Below are 24,807 nucleotides of genomic sequence, written 5' to 3' on the forward strand. Positions count from 1 at the left end.
CTGGGGCCTACTTGACGGCGAAGGGTGGGAGGCGGGAGAGGATCAAAAACTACCTTTTGGGTACTAGGCTTATTACCTGGGTGATGAAATAATCTGTACACCCCCATGACACAAAATTTACCTATATAACAAACCTGCACATGTACCCTTGAACCTAAAAGTTAAATTAAAAATATAAATACAAACAGAACAAAACCAGAGAATTCCAGAACTTCTTTATTGTACATAAAAAATCTGAATTTCTTAATATGGAAACCAAAGGTCTGCAAAATGTACTCTCCTAGCTCAGGATCATTATTTATTCCTCTTATTTTCGGAATCTATTCTTCTTTTATTCAAGGACCAACTCAAAGGTCAGCTTTTAGTTAACTCTTATATCCCCATACACATATCCTAAAGGCAGAGTTAACTGCTATATCCAAGCTACTTCTTGGCATATCCTTGTCAGCCTAAATAACAGAGAGGGAGACTCTCTGAAAGAAAATGATGTTTATTCAGGAGTAGGCATTGCAATAAGAATACAAATGCCACAGTAAACTATGTGCATATACAGGGAGGTCAAGGAAGACAATGGTTTTTAAAGCAAAAATGATTGCTTTGAGAGAATTATCCTTGGCTACAAGGATCAATAACAAGGATGTTGCCAGTTGGACATTGGACAGGCAGTTGCTGGGCAAATGTCCTCATAGAAGTATTTTTTGTATGTCAGGTTGTGATGGCCTTTGTGCAAGGTGTGGTTTTGTGCAGTCTTTTATGATAGTCCTCATTATCAGGCATCTGTGCATGAAAATCGTCCTTTCACGGCCTTCCGCAGCTCTATTTGTTAGGATTTTTAACACAATGACTACAACTTGATTTTGACAACTTTCACATCCTATTAGTGGGCTCACACTATTAGTTGCTAATCTCAAAAGATAGAGTTCTTTAGGGGCAGGAACCTGCACCTCACCTTGTGCTCCTCAGAGTACATGGCCCAATATCCCAAGGCCCTTAACACATTTGTCATTATTTCAGATTTATACTATGTGGGGTGTTAATTACTGCACCCAACGAAACTTGCTGTCCAACAGCTCACTCTGTTCTTAGGGTTCATGTTATGCAACATAAAGTACACAGCATCACAGATGAAGTCATATTTTTTTAAAAAATCTAATCAAACCGCCTGACCTAACCTCCGGTCTATAGGAAATTCAGGAGATTGAGGAACAAATTAAGTGATGTCATTAGGAAAAAGTCAGACAATTAAAAAATGTGGGTGAGGCACTCTAAAGCAAAACTAGCTTGGACTCTTCAAAAAATTGTCATGGGAAATTAGAATGGTACCGCCAACTCTGGAAAACAGCTTGGCAGTTTGTAACTACATACAACCCATCAATTTCACTCCTGGGCATTTATCTTAAAGAAATGAAAACTTAATGTTTACACAAAAACTTGCACATGAATGTCCACAGCAGCATTATTCACAGACTGGAATGAGCCCAGATATCCTTCAATAGGTCAATGAGTTAAACCAAACAAAACAGTAAAAGGAAATGAACTATTGATACACACAACAGCTGAGATGACTCAGAAAAAAAGAGATCAACAGAAAAAAAGTGAATCCCATAAAATTACATACTGTATGATTCAATTTATAACATTATTGATATGACAGAGTTTTAGAAACTGAGCTCTTTGTACCTGGCCAAGGGCTCTGATCAGCAAGGTGCCCCTGTGTCATCTACCCAGTGCAGTGCTTCACCAGGATGGCAATAAAAGTATTTTAAGTCAGTGAGTAATGAGAAACCATGATGCCCTACCAATTGGACTGGATCAGCTTGCATGTCAATCTAGTCCACTGTAAGCTGGAGAAAGTTACATGAATTCTCATCGATGGCCTCAGCAATGTGCCTCAAGTGTCACTGTGAGATCATTCCCTACTTCCTGGAGACATGCATTAGCAGTGAACTTCTTCCAAACTTCCCTGTCATCACAGTCAAACAATTTTTGAGACACACCAGAAACATCAGGGAAAACAGAGTCCTCTGTACAAGTCCTTAATCAGGGAATACTCAATGTTTTTCCCTGATGAAGGACTTGTACAGGGCTACTAGCTGCTCAGGTTTATATGCCTCCTGGGTCATTAGGAGATCTGAAGTCTAAGTTGTACTTCCCAGACCTAGAAGAATACAAAGGCAACTATGCCCATGCCAGTTACATATTATCAATGTAGCCAGCTTTCCCAAGTGCATTCCACAGCAGCTCTAGCCTTCTTTATTCTCTAGGATATATAGCTTTCTATTTATGCCATAACCAATCACCACCAATTTAGCAGCTCAGTCAACATACACTTGCTATCTTACAGTTCTGTATGTCAAAAGTCTGACGTGGGCAGCACCAGGCCAAAACCAAGGTATCCACAGAGCTGCATTCCTTTCTTGGCTCTAGGGGAGGATTTGTTTCCTTGCTCATTTGGGATACTCATAGAACTCAGTTCCTTGTGGTTATGTGACTGAAATCCATTTCCTTGCTCATTGTTGGCCAAGGGCCGTACTCAGCTGCAAGGTCATCACTCTCCTTGGCTCATGGCCCCCTCTTCCATCTTCAAAGCCAGCAATATCATAACTTCTGACCTCTCTGACCACAGACACAAAAGGCTTTCTTCTCTGCTTTTAAGGACTCATAAGATTACACTGGACCCTTCTGGATAATACAGGATAATGTCCCCGTTTTAAGGTTCATAACCTTAATCATATCTGCAAATCCGTTTGGCCATGTAAAGTAGTATATTCACAAGTTCCAGGGATTAGGACATGGACATCTTTAGGAGACATTATGCAGCCTACCACAATCCCCCACACTGGCAGCAGCTTTCTCACATTTCTCTTTGATGACACGGCTCAAGTGTGCTAAGCCTTGGCTCTAACGAGCATGGCTTCCCTGAAGTTTGCTGACGGGAAGATTATGAACTCCTATACTGCCAGCTTATTGCCAGAATGAGAAGCATTGCTGGTCACAGTGAAAGCTGGAACTAGCAGGATGCCTTCAGAATTGCCAGCAAATTCACAATTCTGTGACAGCAGGGAGAATCCCTTTTCGGCAGCTCCAGCCTTACAAACAGCAAAAGAGATTCCCAGTATAATGTTCACTCCAAATTTAGACCTATTGTCAGGGTCAACTATCTCTATCATCAATTTGTCAATCCTCTTCTGTTCTGTAACATTCAGTTGCTTGCTAATCAGGGCAGGCCCAATAGTTTTATTGATGTGCTCAACAGCCTTTGAAACATTTTTTCCCATAGCTAGTCTTCTCCTCAACTTGAGCTCTAGGGTCTCATATACAACAGCTGAGGTACCATTGGATATAGTTCTGAAGAGATCTTTCCCAGTGCAGGACCCATCTCAAGAGGGGGATTTCCTGGAAAACCAGAAACCTCTCTGACAAAGAGCTGGAGAACAGAGATGGTGAATTTCTACTCCTATTTCTTGTCACTCAGAAAAAAGGGACAGAGGAAAGGGTACTGCAGATGTCAACTGGGAGCCCACAAGCTCACAGGTCTCTCCTTTATTCCCCTGAGACTTGCCCTGCTCAGCCTCTTTTGCTACATAGATTTTTTAAATCTCCCTCTATGATCCTGATGTACAACCAGATACGAGAACCACTAGTACAGATTATAATGAGAAGCAACTTTTTAGTTACTTCTAGGTAAAAAATTTAGGTTATATAATTTTTCAAACAAAACATACATTCCCTTTTTATTGGTCATGATGTAGAGCATCTTTCAAGCTAAATTATATTATAATTATTACATGATACTCAATCACTAAGCCAGTTTCAGAAAAGACAAATTTCATATTTCAATTTATTCAGTAAGGGGAGGTCAAAAATGAAGGCTTTTTTCCCTTCTACCATATTCGCTAAATTTATGTTTAAACCTGATATATATTTTATAACACTATTTAAGTTATGGCTTTTTCTAAACCAGTGCTTTTTAACATAACAGTTATAAATACAACTGTTTTGAGAAAATAGGAAATAAACACTTTCACTTGCTGGTTTCTAGTTCATTATTCCCTTTGTCATTAAGATGATAATGCTAGACAAATTAATGTTTAGACATAAATAGCAAACACAATTTTAACATTTTTCATAATACTGAGAGATGTTTCAGTATTATATAATCAAAAAATCTATTACAAATACACATGTACACATCTTATAAAAATACATTTAAAAACAAAAATGGGACAAATACTGGGTCATTATTCCTCCAAAGGTGAGCTGGTATTATGAAGAGGCTTTGATTTCTTTCTCTTTATCAGGATATTCTTCCACCTCTGAGGAGAACATTAACTCTGGAGAAGAAAATGAACAGATCATACTTAAAATTGTTTCCCAGTGCCTCCAACAGAGTTGTATAGCTTATTTATAAATAGTCCTTTAAAAAATTGACATAATATATACTAATAGAAAGCCCTCAAGTAAGATTTCTTGACAGTGAAATATGATTTAAAAGGTAAGCTGATAACAAATGTACAAGTTGTACATTTTAAAATATTTAAATTTTAAATTATAAACCCCTTAAAAGTAAAATGTAATAGAGACAATATACACAATCCTACCTGGAAATTTAAGTCACTTAGAGAATCAAAGATCATTAAATAGCTAAAATGTCTAATTCTACAGTGATCAGATCATCTGAAACATAGGGGACAGATACAGAGGAAGGACTTGGAACTAACAAGAGATGTGTGCCAGGATATTTTAAATGGGTCATCCCATTTAATCATCAAAACAACGCAAGAAGCCAGGTATTATCATCTCATTTTATACTTACTTTTTAAATCCACATGTTGTATGACTAACATGGCCTTAAAAGAACCGGATTCTGGAAATATTTAGACTGAATACTGCACAATCCAGATGCAGTTTTGATCCCAACCACAATGTAGAATGTTATTAGCTGACATTTTCTACATTTAAACTATTACTTAGCATAGATGTTGGCGAAATTCTGCATGCTAAGGCTTCTGAGGCAGATAGGTTGTAAATAGTTGGTCAAATAAAAAATAAAATAATAACCAAGGCCCAGAAAATATCCATAAAAGATGTTTGGCCAGGCGCGGCGGCTCACGCCTTAATCCCAGCACTTTGGGAGGCCGAGGCGGGCAGATCACGAGGTCAGGAGATTGAGACTGTCCTGGCTAACATGGTGAAACCCCGTCTCTATTAAAAATACAAAAAATTAGCCGGGCGTGGTGGCGGGCGCCTGTAGACCCAGCTACTCGGGAGGCTGAGGCAGGAGAATGACATGAACCCGGGAGGCAGAGCTTGCAGTGAGCCGAGATCGAGCCACTGTACTCTGACCTGGGCGACACAGCGAGACTCCATCTCCAAAAAAAAAAAGATATTCAAGGGTAAAACTGTTGAACATTGGCCAAGGAAACACAATTTACAATACAAATACTAAGCAGTTCCTCAAGCAGCATAAAAGGTTAGCAGTTTGCTAATATGATGATTCTTCTTCAGGTGTTCCAAAAGGGGTCTGGGGACTAGAGATGAATCACTGCACACTGAGCATGTTAAAAGAGTACTAAACACTGTTAGCCAATGAACGGTTAAGAATTTGTACCAAATAGAGAAGGAAGAATAATTAACTTGAGTATGTGTCTGACAGAGAGGCTATGTAGACAAAGCATGATTTATTTCAAAATTCATCAGCAGGAGACTAATAGAAGTGAAGAGCAAAGACTTTCTCTAAATTACTTGAAGGGTTCCAAGAGAAGAAATACCTCCTGAAAATGCACAAGGGCCACAGAAGCCCCTCATTAAGTAGTTCCAGACTCAAGCCCTCCTAGACACTCCTCCCTGCTTCTCTTGGCATTCTGTTACACCACTTTATTTTCTCTCTTCTTGTATCATTTTAATTTAAATGTGTCTTTGTTATTGGAATATTATAAGCTATACCTATTAAAAGGAGGTTTATAAAACCATTATAGAAGATTTCAGGATATTCTTATGCTATTTTTTTTCTTTAATACCTTCACTAAGATCCATGCCTGGCCTATAAGACAAAAATAGCCAAGATAATCCAACCAGAAGAGCCACCACGAGATTCACCACAATCCATGGCTGGAGAATCTGTTCCTCAATTCCTGCTTCCCTAAAAATGTAGAAATACTCATTAGAAGTGCCTTCAGTTTGGTTCATATACACAAATATATCTATTTTATGAACTTTAAGAAAAAACAGCAGTCCTCTCCTAGAGAAATAACAAGTAAAGCGTGAAAGAAAATATAATTTCCCTGTAAAATATACCACATATATAATGAGAACAAGGGTTCAAAGGTTATTTAAACTCTGAACAGATCTGCTGTATACGTTCATATAAATGCAAAGTTAGTATTCCCAAGAAAATTCTCTAAAAATTTTCCTTCCAACTACCATGACATTAATCCTCAATAAAGTATCTTTGCTTTCTCTTTACCTAATGTCCCTAGCCACTCTCTCAAAAAAGACTACTTTTGGATGCTACGTGCAGCATTTGGGGGAAAAAAAAAAAAAAGACTGCTTCTCTAAGTTTTATGAACTATAATCTCAGCCATCCTGTCAGCTTCATGGCTGGCCGCTGATCTGCAGATGTTGGCTCTCCCTATTCCGCTCTTTCTAGCATTGCTTGGTTTTCTGAATCTATCCCAGCTACTCACTCCCATCACTGTTCTGGGGTATGAAACTCCCTGACAGGGGGTAAGAATGCAGGGCTCCTTCCGTCCATCATATGATGACTTATTTTAAAACTATAACTTGGCTGGGCGCAGTGGCTCACGCCTATAATCCCAACACTATGGGAGGCCAAGGCGGGTGGATCACCTGAGGTCAGAAGTTCAAGACCAGCCTGGCCAACATGGTGAAGCCCATTTCTACAAAAATACAAAAATTAGCCAGGCATGATGGCGGGTGCCTGTAATCCCAGCTACTCGGGAGGCTAAGACTGCAGAATCGCTTGAACCCAGGAGGCGGTGGCTGCACTGAGCCGAGATAGTGCCATTGCACTCCAGCATGGGTGACACAGCGAGACTCTATCTCGAAAAAAAAAAAAAACTATAACTTGAAGATCTAAAACAGATTTTTAAAAGGAAGATATTTCATTAAAAATGCAGGTGGACATAACAATAGTCACCCATTAACCAAAGGAATAAGTATTTTCTTGCCATATATTTGGAAACAAAAACAGAGCCTTCATTATTTGCAGTTGAAAAAGAATGGAAGGATAAGAAAAGTTGCTGTTATTGCCATTAACAATTGCTAATGTCATTGTGAATTCTTACCAGAGGCTACCATTAACAGAAGAAGGTGTGTAAAGGTGGATTCTGTCACTTGTCATTTGCTGACTCAGAGATAGTATAAGAGCAGTAAAGTACACTGAGAAAAAGACAAATGAAATTACTAATAATTTTTAACAACCTGGTTTATTTTGAATTTATAGATTAATATCGAAAATAATCTATACTTTGGTGACTGATGATATAAAAGAAATTTATTTGACCAAATAAATATATTTCAATAGGCCAGATATCCTTATATAAATTTTTGAGAACAATAGGTGCAGAAGGATCTTTTGAGACGTTCACTATTTCATCATTAGAACTGAGAAGAACCTAGAACATCTTTTTAAAAGTTAAATGACTTGCTCAAGGTCCTAAAACTAGTTTTATTAATATTCTCAAAACTTAGAACAAAATGCATTCCAAATGATCAGAAAGATATAAAATATTGTTTGTTATTAAAAGGCCATACCCGCTGAATCTGTTTAATGTCAAGTAGAAAATACAAAAGTTAAAAAGTAAGTAATACAGTACAATAAATTAAGCTTTTCAAAGTTATTTAGATGAACCTCAATTGAAAAAATAATTCTATCAATATTATGCCTTTTATGTTTCTAATTACAAATTCACTGAACATCTATAGGTAATGTTTATAAGGAGCAGTAATACAACTTTTAAAAAAAAATTATATGTATCCTGGTTCAAAATTATGGTATAACTGAAGAATTAACACAGTTATCATGTTAAACTGCTTACTCACAGAAAGATGCTAAAGCTGTAGGATCCAGGGCCAAAAAATTTCGGATTGCTACTGATATTTTAGCAAAGTCAATCCTAGAAAATATAAAAGTTTCTTGTCACAGCGCAGTTGTAAACTTCTTAACAAAACTTTACTTTCTTGACTATAGTTTTTTCCTTCTCTAGTCTAATGCTACCACATATACTATTACTAGGTTTTAAGTAGCTACAGTGTATACTTAACACGCATGACAAAATTATCTAATTTACAAAGGCCACATAAAACATCTAACTAGACTACTTTGGACAACATTCCTTTGGGGTTAAAACATCCTAAAGAAAATTAAACTTGATCTACAAAATTTCATTAGTTTCTACCTCTTTCTATTACCCATATCATTAGGCTCTAACTCGGTGGATTTTTTTTAAAAGGGGCTAAATTGTGTTCCCAAAAAGATACGTTGAACTCCTAACCTGGAGTACTTATGAATGTGACCTTATTTGGAAGCAGGGTCTTTGCAGATGTAATAAAGATAAGATAAGGTCATTAGGATGAACCCTAATCCAGTATGACTGCTGTCCTTATTAGAAGAGACACAGATACAGAGATACACAGGGGGAAAGCGCTGCGTGATGATAGAGGCAAATATTAGAATGATGCATCTACAGCCAAGGAATGCCAAGGACTGTCAGCAACCACTGAAGTGAGGGGAAGGTCATGAAACAGACTCTCCCTCAGAGCCCTGGAAAAAGGAATCAACCCTGGCCACATCCTGATTGCAGACTGCTCGCCTCCAGACCCATAAGAGAATAAATGTGCTGTTTTCAGCCAGCCAGTGTGTGGTACTTTGTTACAGCAGTGCTAGGAGACAAATACAAATGCTCTGAGTTTCACCTATACCTGATTTAGATGACATTTAGGAACTTCTGAGTTGACTATATTTGGATGAAATTTTGGACTTATGAATTGATGCTGGAATGGGTGAAGTCTTTTGGGAATATTTTGTTTACAATGGTCTCATCCCCTCAAAAAAGAACAGAAGTAGACTGGCCTTAAAACTTTTTGAAGTAACATTGATACTCTATAATTCTATTTTGAAAACTATCATGGTCAGTGACACATTTTGCTCAGCATTTCCTCCTGAAGAAGTTAGACAGATCTGGAGTCATGGGCATTACCTGTCAAAAGCTGAAATTGTACTCAGAGCCAAAAGCAAGTACAGAAGACTCTGGAATGGATACGCTAGGGTCTTGTATTGTTGCAGAAGGTTTGAGAGGTTGGATAGCTGATCTCCTGCTAGAACATATATCACAACAATATTCCACACGGCACAGCCAGCCAAGAATCCATGAGAAAAGAGACCAATCATCCTGAATGGAAAAGGGTTTGATTATTATAAATGAATTACTAAAGTAAAAAGCTAAAACATGTTTAAAATCTCTTCATATACAAGAATAAAATTCAACATTTCATGACAAGTAAAAGCAAGCTCTTTCTTTTTAGTTACACTGATAGGTAGATCACTCAATTCCAATAGGATGTTTAAAAAATATACCTACCTACCATTTTAAGTTGTCATTTCATTAACAATATTGAACAACCAAGAGGTTATTTTTTTCTTTAATTACAGAACTCAGTTAACATTTATTTTAAGAAAAGTCCAACAAAAGCAGCCACCTGAAAGCCCGGTGCACTGTAAGTGCCACATCTCTGGTGGTCCAGGAAGGCTTCATGTCCATCGACACATCTATGTTTTCTGTGGTCTTTATCAACTCTGAACGATCAGCAGCCTGGAATCTCCCTAAGAACACATAATGTAATTACTAACAACTAGCGAGAGAGAACCCTGGTAGCCATTTTTTTTTTTTAATTCCATACTCAGGAAGCCGCAAACTAAGACTGAAATATTGCTGTTCTATCTGAAAATTCTCCTTGACTCAGTACCTATTTCAGAAGGATCTTTTCTTGGGGTTCCTTAAACATAATTTTTCATCTTGAAGAAAAATAAGCGATGTCAGTGTATTTTCTTCTCAATCCAAAGTGAAGTAACAATTTCAGAAATCAATTATATTTAATAAAAAAAAATGAACTTTCAACTCAGAATAAAGTCTAGAAACCTTTAACATGACCTAGTCTACAAAATTCTAATTTAGAGACTTTGAAGTATTAAAGTTTATATGCCTATACTATCAAGGTAAGTCAATATTTGAAAACTACTTTAAATTTCTTAGGAAAAGATGTCAGGATGCGTAGCATGGCTTTCTGGGATGACAGGAAAGAAATAGGCTGCTTCATAAATTTCTCTTTAGAACATTCCTGTGAAGAATATCAGCTCAAAAGTCAGCACTGCAATATTGTATGAGCAGGGCTTTAGCCTTTTTACTGTTGATTCAGAGGCTCCTTCTTGTATATCTAGTAATCCACAAATAGACCTCAGGAAACAGGAAAGGTTCCATTTCAATTATCCTCACCAAACCCAGTTCGCAGGTGTTTTGGAGGATGAAAGACAGGGGTGTGACAATTTTCCCTAAGAAAAGACAACTTCTGGGCAGACAATAGAACCACTGGTACCTTTTATGGCCAGTTACTCTAGCGGGAAATTTCTATGCTAAGTGAAGCAAGAATAAAAATGAGGATTGAGTGATACTGCTTGAAAAAGAACTGCGGTAATTTAAATGACCACGCGGTAGATGAATAAAACCACGTGACTAGAAGTCATAAAACTACAGTTCAAGTCCCAGTTCCACCCTAACCAAACTGTGAGACACTGGGTAAGTCAGCCTCTCTAGACCACAGGTTTCTTATTGGCCAAGAACTGCAAGATCCCTTAAATGGGATCTTCTGAAGTAGAGTTCTAAAACAAGGTACACAAAATCTAAATTGTAAATTTTAAGGACTAACCTTTATGTTTCAGATGAGTTCTTTAGGCAGCATATGCTTAACATATCCATGGTAGTATATAGTCATGATCATGCTTTGAGTAGGTTTTTCTTAAACACTGTGTTATAGACGGAATGCGTCCCCCAAAAATTCATATGTTGAAGCCCTAACCCCCCAGTGAGTGCGAGGTCACTGGGAGGTAATTAGATTTCGATGAAGTCATGAGGATGAAGCTCCCATGATGAGATTATAATCCTTTTAAGAAGAAGACACACCAGAGCTCTCTCTGCCACATGACGACACAGTGGCAGCCATCGGCAAGCCAGGAAGGGGCCTTCTCCAGTAACCTAATCTGCTGGAACCTTGTCTTGCACTTCCTAGCTTTAGGAACTATGAGAAATAAATGTCCGTGGTTTAAGCCACTCAGTCGGTGGTATTTTGTTATAGCAGCCTGAGCTAAAATACACTGCAAACCTAGTATACATTATACAATGTCAGAACTATCTTGCAAAAGAATATACAGCTATAATGTTGTATTTCTTATTTAATATGGTAGTATCATCATGTATTTTCTCTCTTATTGTCAATTGTAGAATTTATATCATTATCTGTCCCACCACAACTACTACCAATTGCAGCAAACTGGTAAAGTACAAGAAAGAATAAAGAATCAGGCAGGGGTGGGGAAGATCTTTACGTTGCCCATAACCCCATAAATCCAGAAACAACCAGCATTAATATTTGAGCCTATTTCCTTCAAGTCTTTTGTCCTATGCATAGATCAAACTGTGTGTGTGTGTGCACATGTGTATATGCTCATTTTTTATCAGAATCTTTCCATAAAATGAAAAATTCTCCCTAAACATTATGTTTAATGGTGAAGAACATTATTATACAGATACACCACAACTTACTGAAATTATTCCTCTCCTATTTCACATTTAGGTTGTTTCCAGTTTTTCACTCTCATGAATCATAGCATGATGACCAGTTTTGTGTATAAATTGTTGTACACAGTTTTGCTTAATTCCTTAATTCAGATTTCCAGAAGTATAAAGGATATCCTTGGACAATTTTTAAAGAGTTCATATTCTAAAACAAGGCATCTACTTACGGCTTTTTTCCACAAATACTTTGCCTACAGGCTGGCTAATGCCAGTGGGTGCAGTGAATACAGACTGCTGTTCCACAGTAGTTTGCTCATCAGTGATTATGTCTTCATCTTCTACTCCTAGCTCATTGGCATACTGTAATTCTGCTGGCTGGGTTTTCCTGCAATAAGGACGTATGTATGAAAAATAGATGATTATTGAATTTTTTACAGACTTACATAAGGAACTAGCTATATATATAATGGAAAGGGCCCTGGACTTGGAGTTAAGAAATGTGGTTTTACTCAAATAAATCAGTTATTAACTATTATGTGCAGCAAGTTACTTACATTTCTGAGGGCTTCAGTTTTCTCATTTGAAAATTGAAGTGACTGAACTAGATCTGTAAGCTTCTTTCCAAATTTAAAACTGTGTGATTCTGTATAGATACTGATAAGGTTTGGCTATGTCCCCACCCAAAATCTCATCTTGAATTGTAATAATCCCCACCTGTCAAGGGACTGTTCTGGTAATAGTGAGTTCTCAGGAGATCTGATCGTTTTGTAAGGGGCTTCCCCCTTCACTCAGCTCTAATTCTTCTCCTTCCTGCTGCCCTGTGAAGAAGGTTGTGTTTGCTTCACCTTCCACCATGATAGTAAGTTTCCTGAGGCACCCCCAAGTCATGCTGAACTGTGAGTCAATTAAACCTCTTTCCTTTATAAATCACCCAGTCTCGGGTATGTCTTTATTAGTAGTGTGAGAACGGACTAACACAGACATTGATCACTATTTATAGGTTCATTTTCAAATACAAATAATAGTGCTATATATATGCCTTCCAGTGTTATTTCTTTAAAATACACTACTCATTTTATCTTAATGCTAAAACACAGTTTTACTTATTCCTAAAATAATCATAATTTGAATTCTGTTAACATAAGAAAATAAATCACAATAGCCTATTTCATTATCTTTAATTTTTAAATATCCTTAATGTTTAATTTTGCTACTTATATATTCTATTTGTGTTCTTCTTTTTTAGAGATGGCTCTTAAGTTTTTTTATTTAAGTACAATCTTAATTTTTTTTATTTTCTCAGTGGTTTACTCTTCTGAAATTTATCATTAGATCGGTTTAACTGATTTTTTGTAATAATACTTATCCTAGAGGTACACAAATACAAGTATGTAATAAGACTTAATGAGAAGCTACTGTTTCGGAGCTCCAAACAAAGCATCAGGGTAATCCTGGAGAATAGTTAGAAGAATAAATAAATTCCTACTTTGTCTTCCTCCGAGGTTTTTGAATAACTGCCTCCTCAGCTGGCTCCGCATCAATACCATTTTCATTTCGTAATAAAGATGAACTAGATGACTTCTTTTGGGTGGAGGAAGTCTCCAATTCTGAAAACAAAATAAATTTAACTTTTCAAATAACTAAAACATAAAAAGAAAAGTAATGTACAAGACTTGTATAAGAGAAAAGAACTTCAAGAATTTTAATTGGGCAAAAATGTTTTCACTATCTTACAAATTTTTAATTTTTTAAAAATGTTATACTTCTAAACTCTCAATGTAAAAATTGAAATTGTAATGCCAAACAATATGGAAAAAAATTAAGTAACCCAATACCCAGGCTGTGTTGAAGATTCCCAAGATTATCTCTTGGTTCGCTGACTTTCTAGAAGGGCTCACAGGACTTGGAAATCATCACACTCACAATTATGGTTTACTACAGCAAATGGATATAAAGCAAAATCAGCAAAAGGAAAAAGTACATGGACCAAGTCCAGAGGAAACCAAGTACAAGCTTCCAAGAGTCCTCTATCAGTGGAGTCAAATAGGATGTACTAACATTACTGGAGAGTAATGAGTTGTGACAACACATGTGACACATGTTGTACAAGAGAAGCTCATCAGAGACAGTGCCCAAGGTTAGGGGCTAGTCACATAAGCCTAGCACATACCAAAATTCTGGATGCCCGGAAGGGAAGCAGATGCTCAGCAAAAATTACTATGTGTGCACAAATGCACAGTGAGTCACCTTATAATTTAGGGAAAGTTTTCTATCAGTGTAGGGAGGTGTTTATCATCCAAGTTCCCAGCTGCCAGCTAAGGGCCAATCTTATCAGCAGGCTTTTCCAAGGATAGCAGTCTCAGGTCTGCTACATTAACTCTTTTCTGTACACAGGGTAGGTATTAAGTTTAAATGAGTCAGTGAAGCCTTCTTCTAATCCACTAGCTACTCTTCCTACCTGGAAATACTAGCTCCCTGGAATACCTTCAAGACCTTACAATTCTATTGTAATAAAATACTTACAGCCTCGACTGGAAATATAATGCAAGCAGTAGAGCCTACCATTGGTCATCCTGAACAAAATAAATAAAAACACAATTTTTAAATCCAGAAACTTAGAAAGCTGAACCTGCCAGGCTTGGTGTACTTTGGAATGGCAATGACAGGTCCTTTTTGATTCAAAACTTAGTTGGGTCCTGAATTTTCTAAAAAAGATCATTTCTGTAAACACACTTTTGACAAATTATAAAACTAGGTATTGGTATCCATCTTGATTTTTAAACTTGTATCTCAACTCAATTACTAAAAGGGCACTTTTAATGAAACTACATTTACTGCCACTAATGAAATAAACTGTAGAGTAGTTAAAGCTAGTCTGAGCACCATTTCTGTCTCTTTTCCTTCTTCTGCCATCATCCGCCCCTTCGTTCTCATAGACCCTCAGTGCCCCCAGGCACTGTGGCATCCCACTTCAACTTGCCTTCCAAAATTATGTTCCATTCTCCTGACTTTTCTAGTTCCTGCCCTTCTACTCCTATAATTCTTCCATCCAATCAAGACACGCCGTTTTCTAGAAGGACAAGTAATTAGGAAAATTATAATAAATTATTAATAAGGGCTGATGTTAATAGGAGAGCACTAATCTCCCCATCTTTGTTCCTTCCCTGAGTTTGGCTCCAATACAACCCTTCATCATTTTTCTAATTATTACAAAAGTCATAATGCTCAAAATATAAAAAATTAGTAAAATATAAATGAAGGAAGAAAATTTTAAAAATCATACTTCCTCCTTCTGAAACTTCTACCACTGTAACACTGCTATATTCTTCCATTCTTTTTACTATGTAGATGTATGTACATATTTACGTTCTGGGTTGAACTGTGCTCCAAAAAGAGATATGTTCAAGTCCTAACTCATAATACCTGTGAGTGTAACCTTATTTGGAAACAGAGTCTTTGCAGATGAAATCAAGTTAAGATGAGGTCATGCTAGATTGGAATGGGCCCTAAATCCAATGACTGATATCCTTATAAGAGGGAAATATGGACACAGACACACAAGGAAAAATGTGAAGATGGAAGCAGAGATTGGCATTATGCCACCACAAGTCAAACAATGCCAAGGACTGTCAACAACCATAAGAAGCTAGAAGAAATGGCCAGGCGCGGTGGCTCACACCTGTAATCCCAGCACTTTGGGAGGCCGAGGTGGGCGGATCACCTGAGGTCAGGAGTTCAAGACGAGCCTGGCCAACATGGCAAAACCCTGTCTCTACTAAAAAATACAAAATTAGCCGAGCATCATGGCAAATGCCTGTAATCCCAGCTACTCAGGAGGCCGAGGCAGGAGAATCGCTTGTACCCGGGAGGCAGAAGTTCCAGTGAGCTGAGATCGCACCATTGCACTCCAGCCTGGGCTATAAGAGTGAAACTCCATCTTAAAAAAAAAAAAAAAAAAAAAAAAAGAGGCTCGAAGAAACAAGGAAGGATTCTTTTCTAGAGACTTCAGAGGGAGCACAGTCCTGCAGACAACTTGATTTTGGACTTCTCACCTAAGAACTATGAAAAAATAAACTGTTGTTTGAAGTCACACAGTTTGTGGTAATTTGTTATGGCAACCCTAAGAAATTAACATAGTATATTTTACAAAAATGGGATCCTCCAATACATACTATTTTATAACCTTTGTTCTTTGATTTAATAATACACAACTGATGATTATCCGTGTCACCCTAACAATCCTTTTAATGGGTACCTGGTTCCTATTTATGGATAAAGTATGATTTATTTAGCCAGTATCACACCGTTAAATATTTGGGTCATTACCAATTTCTACTCTTATAAATAATGCTGCAGTTAACATCCTTTAATTACTGCAGCTATTGAATTTACTACTATTCCCAGAAATCCGGACAGGCTGTATCTATGCTCCTATGAACAAAGCATGAGTGCACCCATTTCCCGTCAATATTGGATTTTATAATTTGAAAAAAGCATTGCCAATTTGATAGGCCAAAAAATGGTATAGTATTTTATTTACCTTGTGAACTGCCTGGGACATAGAAAGACTAAACAAATGTTAGCTGTTGTTTCACTATATTATTGTTAGTACAGAATCTATCATTTCCCCACTAATCTGAAATGTCCATTTCATCATTTACTAGATTTTTCTATGCACTGAGATCTGAACTTTCTGTTTAGTCCTGTATTTGTTGCCCTCCTCTCATAATCTATACATATATGATCAAAAGAGACGTGTAAAGTATTCTTGGCTTAAGCCATTGGAGTTATTCTAGTGGTAAATATTTTAAACATAAAAGCAAGAAACCACCTGTGGGATATGGATAGGGGGAAAGAAATGAAAGCAGAGAGGTTTTTATCATGTCATCAAAATCACAAGTGCTATCACAACCTAACCTTGGTTTCTTCACATACCAAGAGGTAGCCTTGTCTTTTTCTGTCTTCTTTGAACAGGAGCCTCTGGGTGCTCTTTGAGTTCTTTAGTTGATGGCTCACTGCCTTCAGAGGGCCTTCGACCAGCAGTCTGAGCAAGGCCTTCCAAAGAAGCACTTGCTATAGAAAAACAGAGTAGAAAAAAAAGATTACTTGAGCAAAGATCACTGAATCTTAAAAAGATGGAGGAAAAGGTAACCAGAATGTTTCCTATAGAATAACCCCATCTCTTTCAGAACTAATTATCCCCCAAATCTTTCCTTCCTCCTCACCTGTAACTTTGGACTTTAAGTCAGGAAAAGAAATAAATGAAGGAATAAGAAAGGCTGAGGAAGAAAAAAAGAGGGGGCTAAAAAGAAGAGCAAAAGACAGGAGGAGGAGAAATTGCTTCAGAACATTTAGAACTTTGAAAAAGGTGGAAAACATAATAAAAACTGATACCATAGAGAATTCTCTTACTTGCCTCTTGCCTTAAGAATTTTCATCAGCCTCTATATAGTAAAGTCCTTCATTAATAAGTTAAAGAATAATAAAGTCATCATGGATAATTGGAGTTAGCAGGTAATTTATAAGTCTCTTCATTTGGTCATTCACTTCAACTTCTTCCCTCATGAAATCTTTTAGAAGAATTTCAACACATACCTGACTGCATTCCCTTCCTTGCTTGTCTTCTTCACAAAAGAAATAGAAATTGCACTGGGTGCAGTGGCTCATGCCTGGAATCCCAGCACTTTGGGAGGCCAAAGCAGGTGGATCATCTGAGGTCAAGAGTTCAAAACCAGCCTGACCAACATGGCAAAACTCCCTCTCTACTAAAAATACAAAAATTAGCCGGGTGTAGTGGCATGCGCCTGTAGTCCCAGCTACTCGAGGAGGCGAGGCAGGAGAATCGCTTGAACCCAGGAGGCGGAGGTTGCAGGGAGCCAAGATCACACCATTGCACTCCAGCCTGGGCAACAGAGCAAGACTCCATCTCAAAAAAAAAAAAAATAGAAATGTATCAATAAACAAATGAAAATGTTTAACCTCAGTAGTATATAGAGAAATGTAAACTAAAATAAGCTACTTTTCCCCCACTAAATTAACGAAAAAATTTTAAAGATTGATATTGTCCAATGTTGTTAAGGATTTAGAGAATGAGACACTCTCAGACTCTACAGGTAGCAAGATAATAACTAAAGCTTCCTTAAGGTAATTTAGCAGAGTCAGTCATACTAATAACGCACACATCCTGCACCTAGCAATTCCACTGCTAGCAATCCATCTTACAGAAGTACTTCTTCCCTACCACCCACTATTTTATGCAGAACTGCAACACTGTTGGAGTGAAAAATTGGAAATAACCTAAATAAATAGCAGAGCAGTGATTATGGTACATTCTTATCATGTAATACAATGAAGTCACTGTTTAAGAATACATAGAACTCTATGTATTAAGAAACAAAGATAGTATGTATGATTCCTTTTATGTTTTTGTTGTTGTTGTTTGTTTGTTTTAAAAAAGGAGCAGCAACCACAGAAACCTTTTAGGAGTGTGAGAGGTCACAAGTAAAGAGTGAAGTTAAAGGATCAGGTAAAGACAACCTTGAGGTTTCAAGCCTGAGTGCTGGGAAAATGGCAGGTTCCATTAACAGAAAATCATGAGACGTAAAAAATTATTTATTCTTAAAGGCAACGATGGATTCTAGATGTGCTGAGTTTAGAGTTACGGATGCAACTTCCAGGATTATTAGTGGATGACTAAGACAAAAACGAGTTCTGCTCATGACTGAAGCTTTACTATTTAAATGATGATGTGGCCATGCCTTCAGACTCATGCTGTAATGTAGAGATATTCTGACTGAAGTGAGATTTAAGAACTCTGTGTTTCTAAATTCAGTATCTTGTTCAAGGGTCTGGAATCAATCATAGCTTAAAACCATGTATGTTGTCTGGGGATAAAAGACCTTAAAGAGTCCAGGAATATCATGGAAATAGGAGCTTAGATGGCACCACCTTCTATTCCATGAATGCGTCCAGATACTCCTCAGGCTGCCCACTGCCCTGTACCTCACCACCACCAGGAATTCCACTGCTTCAAACTGGCCTTAATTCTATCCTCAACGAAGTGGAGATTCGGGGCTGCTGGGGCCTTAATTCTCCCTTATCTGTGATGTTTACTACGCCTGAGGTCCTGGGAAAACTTGTGATCCCACACAACAAAGAATAACGTCTTACCTGGTGTGTTTTTTGTTCTGGGCTTCTTTTTCTTAGGACGACTAAGTGGAATATCATCTATAAAGCAGGAAAAAACGTCAACAGAAAAGGCTGCCTACAATTCAATGCAGAGAACAGTCAGAAGAGAACTTTTAAACAGGGAAGAATTCTCCCTCTCTTCCCTGGGCCTGGCAAACATTTATAGATTAGGGGAAGAAGGCAAGAAATTGAGAAGATCAGAGAGAGCCCACAGTGTGGTACCAGTAGCACACTGCGTGTCAGCAATGTTAGAAACCATGACACAGAAAGTGGGTTCAACAAATATTCATCTGATCCCCTATATTTCCCAGCCTCCTTGCACATAGGTGTAGTCTATGACTGGTTCTGGCCTATAGGCTGTGAGCAGAAGTGATCTGTGTCATTTCAGAGCCAAACGTTGAAAGAGCCAGTGAGTAATCTTCCAGCTTTCTCTTCCCTTGTTGTGGTGACTGAGGAAGCCTCATGTTAAGATGGTGGGACCACAGCACAGAAGTAGCCTAGATTGCAGGCCAGGCACAGTGGCTCACACCTGTAATCCCAACACTTTGGGAGGCCGAGACAGGCAGATCACTTGAGCTCAGGAGTTCGACACCAGCCTGGCCAACATGGCAAAACCCTGTCTCTACTAAAAATACAAAAAGTAGCTGGGCATGGTGGCACACGCCTGTAATCCCAACTACTCAGGAGGCTGAGGCAGGAGAATGACTTGAACCCAGGAGGCAGAGATTACAGTGAGCCGAGATCACACCACTGCACTCCAGCCTGGGCAACAGAGTGAGACTGTCTCAAAACAAAAGAAAAAAAAAAGTAGCCTAGATTGCTATATCAATAGTAAAAAGGTAGTGAAAGGTAATGGTCCCCCATTTTTGCCATAGCAGACTTTGTATTAATTAGAAATAACCCTGTGTGACACTAAGTCACTGAGATTTGGGGGTTTTAGTATAGTATAATCTTGTCTACCCTGCCTAAATGAGACAAAGGAAGGTGCAGTCCTCATTATAGAGCTACAAATTAGCCAACAGTTATGTGCTGGGTGACCCCATTCAGGGATGAAGTGCTTTTATAATGGTAAGGTCATCTAGTGCTATGTATCAATGACAATTTTTAAATGGTAGTCATGGGAGATTATTTGACAAAAACATATTGTAGAATTACAAATTATACCATTCAGACTCAGTTTTAAGAGAAACAAACCAAGGAATCAAACTAATTTTTGAACACCAAATATTATATTTACATTAAACTAACTCACCTTGACTAACACGTCATATAACACCAAACAAATTTAATCAGCAGGACAAAGACAAAAAAGAAACAATTAATTAGAAACCCGTTAATATTCACAGTGAAAATTGACTTAAATCATTACAAATTTAAAATAAAATTAGCTTTCACATAATAGCTAGTTTACAAACTAGTTTACTGTTTATAATTAAGCGGTTTAATAACACTGCTAATAAAATAATGTCAATATTTTCTGAACCTACATATACATATTCCCTACTGTCTATTAATAAAATGGATTAAGCAGATTAAGAACTCTTACTTGTCACTGATTAAAATCAGCTTAAACTCTGAGGAAACTATTCTCACAAAAGACAAGAATTCTGATTTTAAAAAAAAAAGACACCAAAACAGTTAGAAAGGGAATGGATCCATTATCCTACCATGTTGATATTCAGGCTTTTAAATATAACATTCCATTATAACTGTTATTCTTAAAATTCAAGGATTTTTCACCTTTAAAATTTCAGAAAATCCCTAAATTTTTCAGAAGAGTTTCCTGAATCATTGTAATTTTGCAATGATACTAGTCAATTTTTCCACTGTCTTCATTTTCCATTTTTAAAGCTCAATAATGAAATTACTGTAAATTATTTTTACCTTGGCACAGGTGGAAGAGCTCGTGGAGGACGCTGTGGGGGAAAAAATAAATTTGCTTGTAAGTAAAAGCCTAGAGCATCTTTACTTCAAATACCATAAAGCCATTTTTTTTTTTTTTTGAGATGGAGTATTGCTGTGTGGCCCAGGCTGGAGTGCAACGGCACGATCTTGGCTCACTGCAACTTCCATCTTCTGGGTTCAAGCAATTCCCCTGCCTCAGCCTCCCAAGTAGCTGGGATTACAGGCACCCACCACCATGCCCAGCTAATTTTTGTATTTTTAGTAGAGACAGGGTTTCACCATGTTGGCCAGGCTGGTCTTGAACTCCTGACCTCAGGAAATCCGCCCACCTTGGCCTCCGAAAGTGGTGGGATTATAGGAGTGAGCCACTATGCCCGGCCAAAGCAATTCTTTCAAAAGTCTGTTGTTCAGACATGACAGAAAAATATAATGGATCAGACTAGGATCTTCAAATCTCTTGATAATCTTGTTCATCAGCGAAACCTGGGAGGTACTGATGAGAAACATGGGCAATTTAAAATTTGTTCTCCCATTCTAAATTTCATATAAAATTCCTTCCTTCCTACATTCCTTTCCATCTCTAGGCCAGGCCCTTTTCTAAGCATTAGGAATACACTAATGAACACAATGGAGAGAACTCTGCTCTTATGAAACTTACATTCTAGTGGTTGAGTATTAGAAACAATGTTAAAAATATATATGTGATAATATATACTATATATTATATGCAGCATGTACGATAAAATATATATTTATATGCTATATTTAAGACATATCTTGTATACATATCGTGTGTGCGTATATATATATACACAAGATACACACACACACATATATACATACACATACACACACACACACAAAACGTAATGAATGAAGGAGACTGAGTGCTACTTTTGTTAGGGAAAGTTTCTCTGAGTTTGAGCTGAGACCTGAATGAGAAAGGAGCAACCGGAACAAATGCAAATATTTTTAGGTTAAATTGGGCTTGGAATGTTTCAGGTAAAAGGACAGCAAGGCTGCCGCACAATTACCAAGGAGAGGTAGGCAGGAGCCAGATCAGTTAGGGCCTTGCAGACCAAGGGAAGTTTGGATTTTGTTTTAATTCAATGGGAAACAAATGGAGGTTTTAAACCACATACTAACACAATTTTTAAAAAGGCCAGTTGCATACACTGGGAAGAATGCGTTTTAGGGCAGAAAGAAAGGTGGGGGGAACCCTTCTAAACCCTCATTTACATGAATAAGAAAAGTGTTTGTAGTTCAGACAGCATTACAGTTGAGAAGTATTTTAGAATCATATACTAACAGAAATGCCTAGAAGCCAATTTAATGTTCCAAGTATCTCATGCTGCTTGCATAAGACATTTATTCAAAATTTTAGACACTCTTGTAGTTTGTCCCATTTAGCAATCCATTCGTTCGAACAGTAGATTAATGCAAGTACTACAAGATTAGGACGAGGCAAGCTGCCGTAATACCATCCAGTAGTCAAAATTACAATTGGAAAAGAATGACAGTCACAGGAACGCGCTATTGTTCTAAAGATGCTACGAAGCGCGCGCGATCGATCCCAGGGCTCTGTTCACGTAACTGATTTCAAAAGTCCCGCAAAAATGACGTTCCACCCACCCAGAGACCCAACCTCTAATCCTCAAAAGTAGGACGGCTCAACTGAAGACAAAAATCCTAACAATTAAAAGTAGCTAAGGCTCGCTTACCACAGGATTCTTCCCCATTCTGCGTTTAGCCGGCCTCGGCGGCCGCCGGCCCCCAAGCGCCTGGCGCCCCACCCCTCCCGGCTCGGTCGCGCGCGCAGGCGCAATGCGTCATCGGGCCGCGCCGCCTGGCTAGTACCCCGCGCGCAGCGCCCTGCGGGGATGTTGCGGTGAGAGGCGTGCAGGGACCTGGGTTGTCCAGTCCAGACTAGCCCTGCCAAAAAGGGGGCCTCGGAGTTGGGGGTAATGTGCCCAGGAGCAGAAATCCGGCGACCGTGGCGCTGCAATCACAGCTTTCCCGTGGTTTCCTAAGTGGTGGCGGTGATTTGTTTGCGGGAAGCGGGGCGTGACGGAAGACCTTAATTAAAGGACTCCGCAGGCGAACAGATCTCTCGGAGGAGGAGTCTAGGAGAGGCCTGGCTGGAAGCCCCGGCACCCGCCGGGCCCTGGGCCTCAGATGAGTGAGGCGTCGTCGTGGCAACGCGGGCTCAGGTCCCCGCAAACTTCATGCCAGGCCTCTCTCTCCCACTCCGGGAGTTCCCGGCCTCGCCTGCGTCTCCGTCCCACTCCTGTGAACACTGGAGGGGCGGATGCGCGCACCCCACGGGCAAGGCTCTCTCTTAGTGTTCCCCAGCTCGTTGGCGCCCCCCACACCCACCCACCCCCACTGCCAAGTGTAGCTGTTTACCCGCCACCTCTCGAGGCCGACGCGCCCCTCGCCGCTCACCAGGTGGCCCTCCTCCAGCCGAGCCCCCGAGTCAGTCCTCATGGTGCTCTCCCCGCGGGGCTGCCCCGGCGCAACCGCCGGCGGCCCAAGCCCAGCTCCCCGCGACGCAGCGGCCTCCGGGACCTGTGGGACGCCGGGGCTTCGTGGCGCCTAGCGAGGCAGCCGCCCCCTGAGCCAGGTCCCCGCCCGCCTCTATCCTGCCAGGCCCTGCTGGGTTTGGGAGGAATGCGTTTACTCTCCAGGACCAACGAGTCTGTGCAGGCCTGGGTGTGTGGATGTGTATTAATATAGGCAATTCTCACATTTTCTCCGATTGCTTACCCTTCATCCCACAACTGTGTAAATCAAATTTGGAAAAACTTTTTCTCAACCTTAAAATCAAATCCAACCTCACATAAATATCACTACAAACTACCTAATTTGCATCGTTTTGTTTGGTTGGGTTTTTTTTTTTTAAAGATAACTTTCACTTTAAGTAACAGAGAACTACAAATATTTTGAATCATGCATTCTGTTTTACAGTTAAGAAAGAAATGGGAAAGATGGAAGAATGGTGTGGATATGGAGAAGAGAATGATGCAGAAGATGAACAGATACAGGGACAGGGAAAGCGCCTGGAAATCTCAAATCTGGGGAAAGAAAGAGAAACAGCACTTTGTAATGGCATCCTAATCTTGTTACCAAACAAACGGGGCTTGTTGCCCTATACGCACAGAAGCCAATATTACGGCGCTGATTTTTTGAGAAAAGTTTTCATTGTGAGTCAGCTAACAAGGAGACAGGAGTATAGCTCTAATCTGTCTCCCTGTGTTGGCTTTAAGACAGTATTTTTATTAGAAAACGTGTAGGGGGTGGATTCTGGGATTAGTAGGTGATTGGTGGAAGGAAAGAAGCCATCTGGAAAATCCTCTGGCGTTCGCAGTTACCTCTTCATGTCCCTTCATGGGTCGCATGTGCAAATTTTGGAGGGAGTCAGTGTGAAACATGGGGGAAGATTCAAGCTGTGACGCCAGCAAGCTCATTTTGTACAGACTCCAGGTAGCCATCCGTGTTAGTACTAACCACTTTCAGCCAGTTTGCTTTGTTTTGTTTTGTTTTGTTTTTTAATCTCACAATGGAAGAAGTTTAGGCGTTTTATTTAGCAAGTTGTTTTTTATCTGCCGTCCTGCATGCTCAAGAATTTCTGTTAGTCCCTGGTTTCTTTAACTCTGAGACACGGTTTCACTCTTGTGATTTTCTATATATAGGTCTCTGGGATTAATCCATTGCCTTTTTCTAATTTAGGCCTGCATGTAGATATTGGCTGTAAGGAAAATTAGTGTTTGTCACACCTCTCATGAGAATAATTTTTTCCTTGTAGGCCGATTTGTAAATAGTGAAGGCAGTGCAGTTTCTTGTAGGTTTTGATTTTAGATGTGAAGTGTGCACATTAAACCTTTCTTGCTGAGTTAGTCAAGTA

The 24,807-nt window shown here is 38.9% G+C and overlaps 2 protein-coding genes across 4 annotated transcripts; one reads left to right on the forward strand and one right to left on the reverse strand.

Annotated features, from left to right (window-relative positions):
• Positions 1-198: 198 nt before the first annotated feature.
• TMEM237 (transmembrane protein 237) lies at positions 199-23,485 on the reverse strand. Of its 3 annotated transcripts, none has more exons than XM_004033053.5 (13): positions 23,349-23,479; positions 20,883-20,914; positions 20,251-20,255; positions 18,981-19,037; positions 16,746-16,883; positions 13,297-13,417; positions 12,038-12,195; positions 9,721-9,844; positions 9,222-9,413; positions 8,065-8,138; positions 7,308-7,401; positions 6,021-6,142; positions 199-4,334 (listed from the first exon to the last, which is right to left on the reverse strand). In XM_004033053.5, exons 1-13 carry the CDS (start codon positions 23,388-23,390, stop codon positions 4,267-4,269), a joined length of 1,227 nt encoding a protein of 408 aa, XP_004033101.2. In that variant the 5' UTR covers positions 23,391-23,479; the 3' UTR covers positions 199-4,266. The 3 variants fall into 3 exon arrangements, with proteins under 3 accessions (XP_004033101.2, XP_004033100.2, XP_063551164.1); XM_004033052.5 differs by lacking the exon at positions 23,349-23,479 and adding an exon at positions 22,625-22,657; XM_063695094.1 differs by lacking the exon at positions 20,251-20,255 and having other exon boundaries at positions 23,349-23,485.
• LOC129531938 (uncharacterized) lies at positions 22,750-24,730 on the forward strand. Its single transcript, XM_055379405.2, has 2 exons — positions 22,750-23,615; positions 23,871-24,730. Exons 1-2 carry the CDS (start codon positions 23,079-23,081, stop codon positions 24,018-24,020), a joined length of 687 nt encoding a protein of 228 aa, XP_055235380.1. The 5' UTR covers positions 22,750-23,078; the 3' UTR covers positions 24,021-24,730.
• Positions 24,731-24,807: the final 77 nt, after the last annotated feature.

The sequence above is a fragment of the Gorilla gorilla genome, chromosome 11, assembly GCF_029281585.2.
Source record: "Gorilla gorilla gorilla isolate KB3781 chromosome 11, NHGRI_mGorGor1-v2.1_pri, whole genome shotgun sequence".
NCBI lineage: Eukaryota > Metazoa > Chordata > Mammalia > Primates > Hominidae > Gorilla > Gorilla gorilla.

Excerpts from the sequence above, each read along its gene's own strand:
- LOC129531938 (XM_055379405.2), top strand. The coding sequence starts at position 23,079 with ATGAGTGAGGCGTCGTCGTGGCAACGCGGGCTCAGGTCCCCGCAAACT. Across the intron at positions 23,616-23,870 it reads ACGAGTCTGTGCAGGCCTGG|TTAAGAAAGAAATGGGAAAG; the intron begins GTGTGTGGATGT and ends TCTGTTTTACAG.
- TMEM237 (XM_004033053.5), bottom strand. The coding sequence starts at position 23,390 with ATGAGGACTGACTCGGGGGCTCGGCTGGAGGAGGGCCACCTG. Across the intron at positions 16,884-18,980 it reads CAGAACAAAAAACACACCAG|CAAGTGCTTCTTTGGAAGGC; the intron begins GTAAGACGTTAT and ends GTTTTTCTATAG. Across the intron at positions 12,196-13,296 it reads AAACCTCGGAGGAAGACAAA|GAAAACCCAGCCAGCAGAAT; the intron begins GTAGGAATTTAT and ends TCCTTATTGCAG.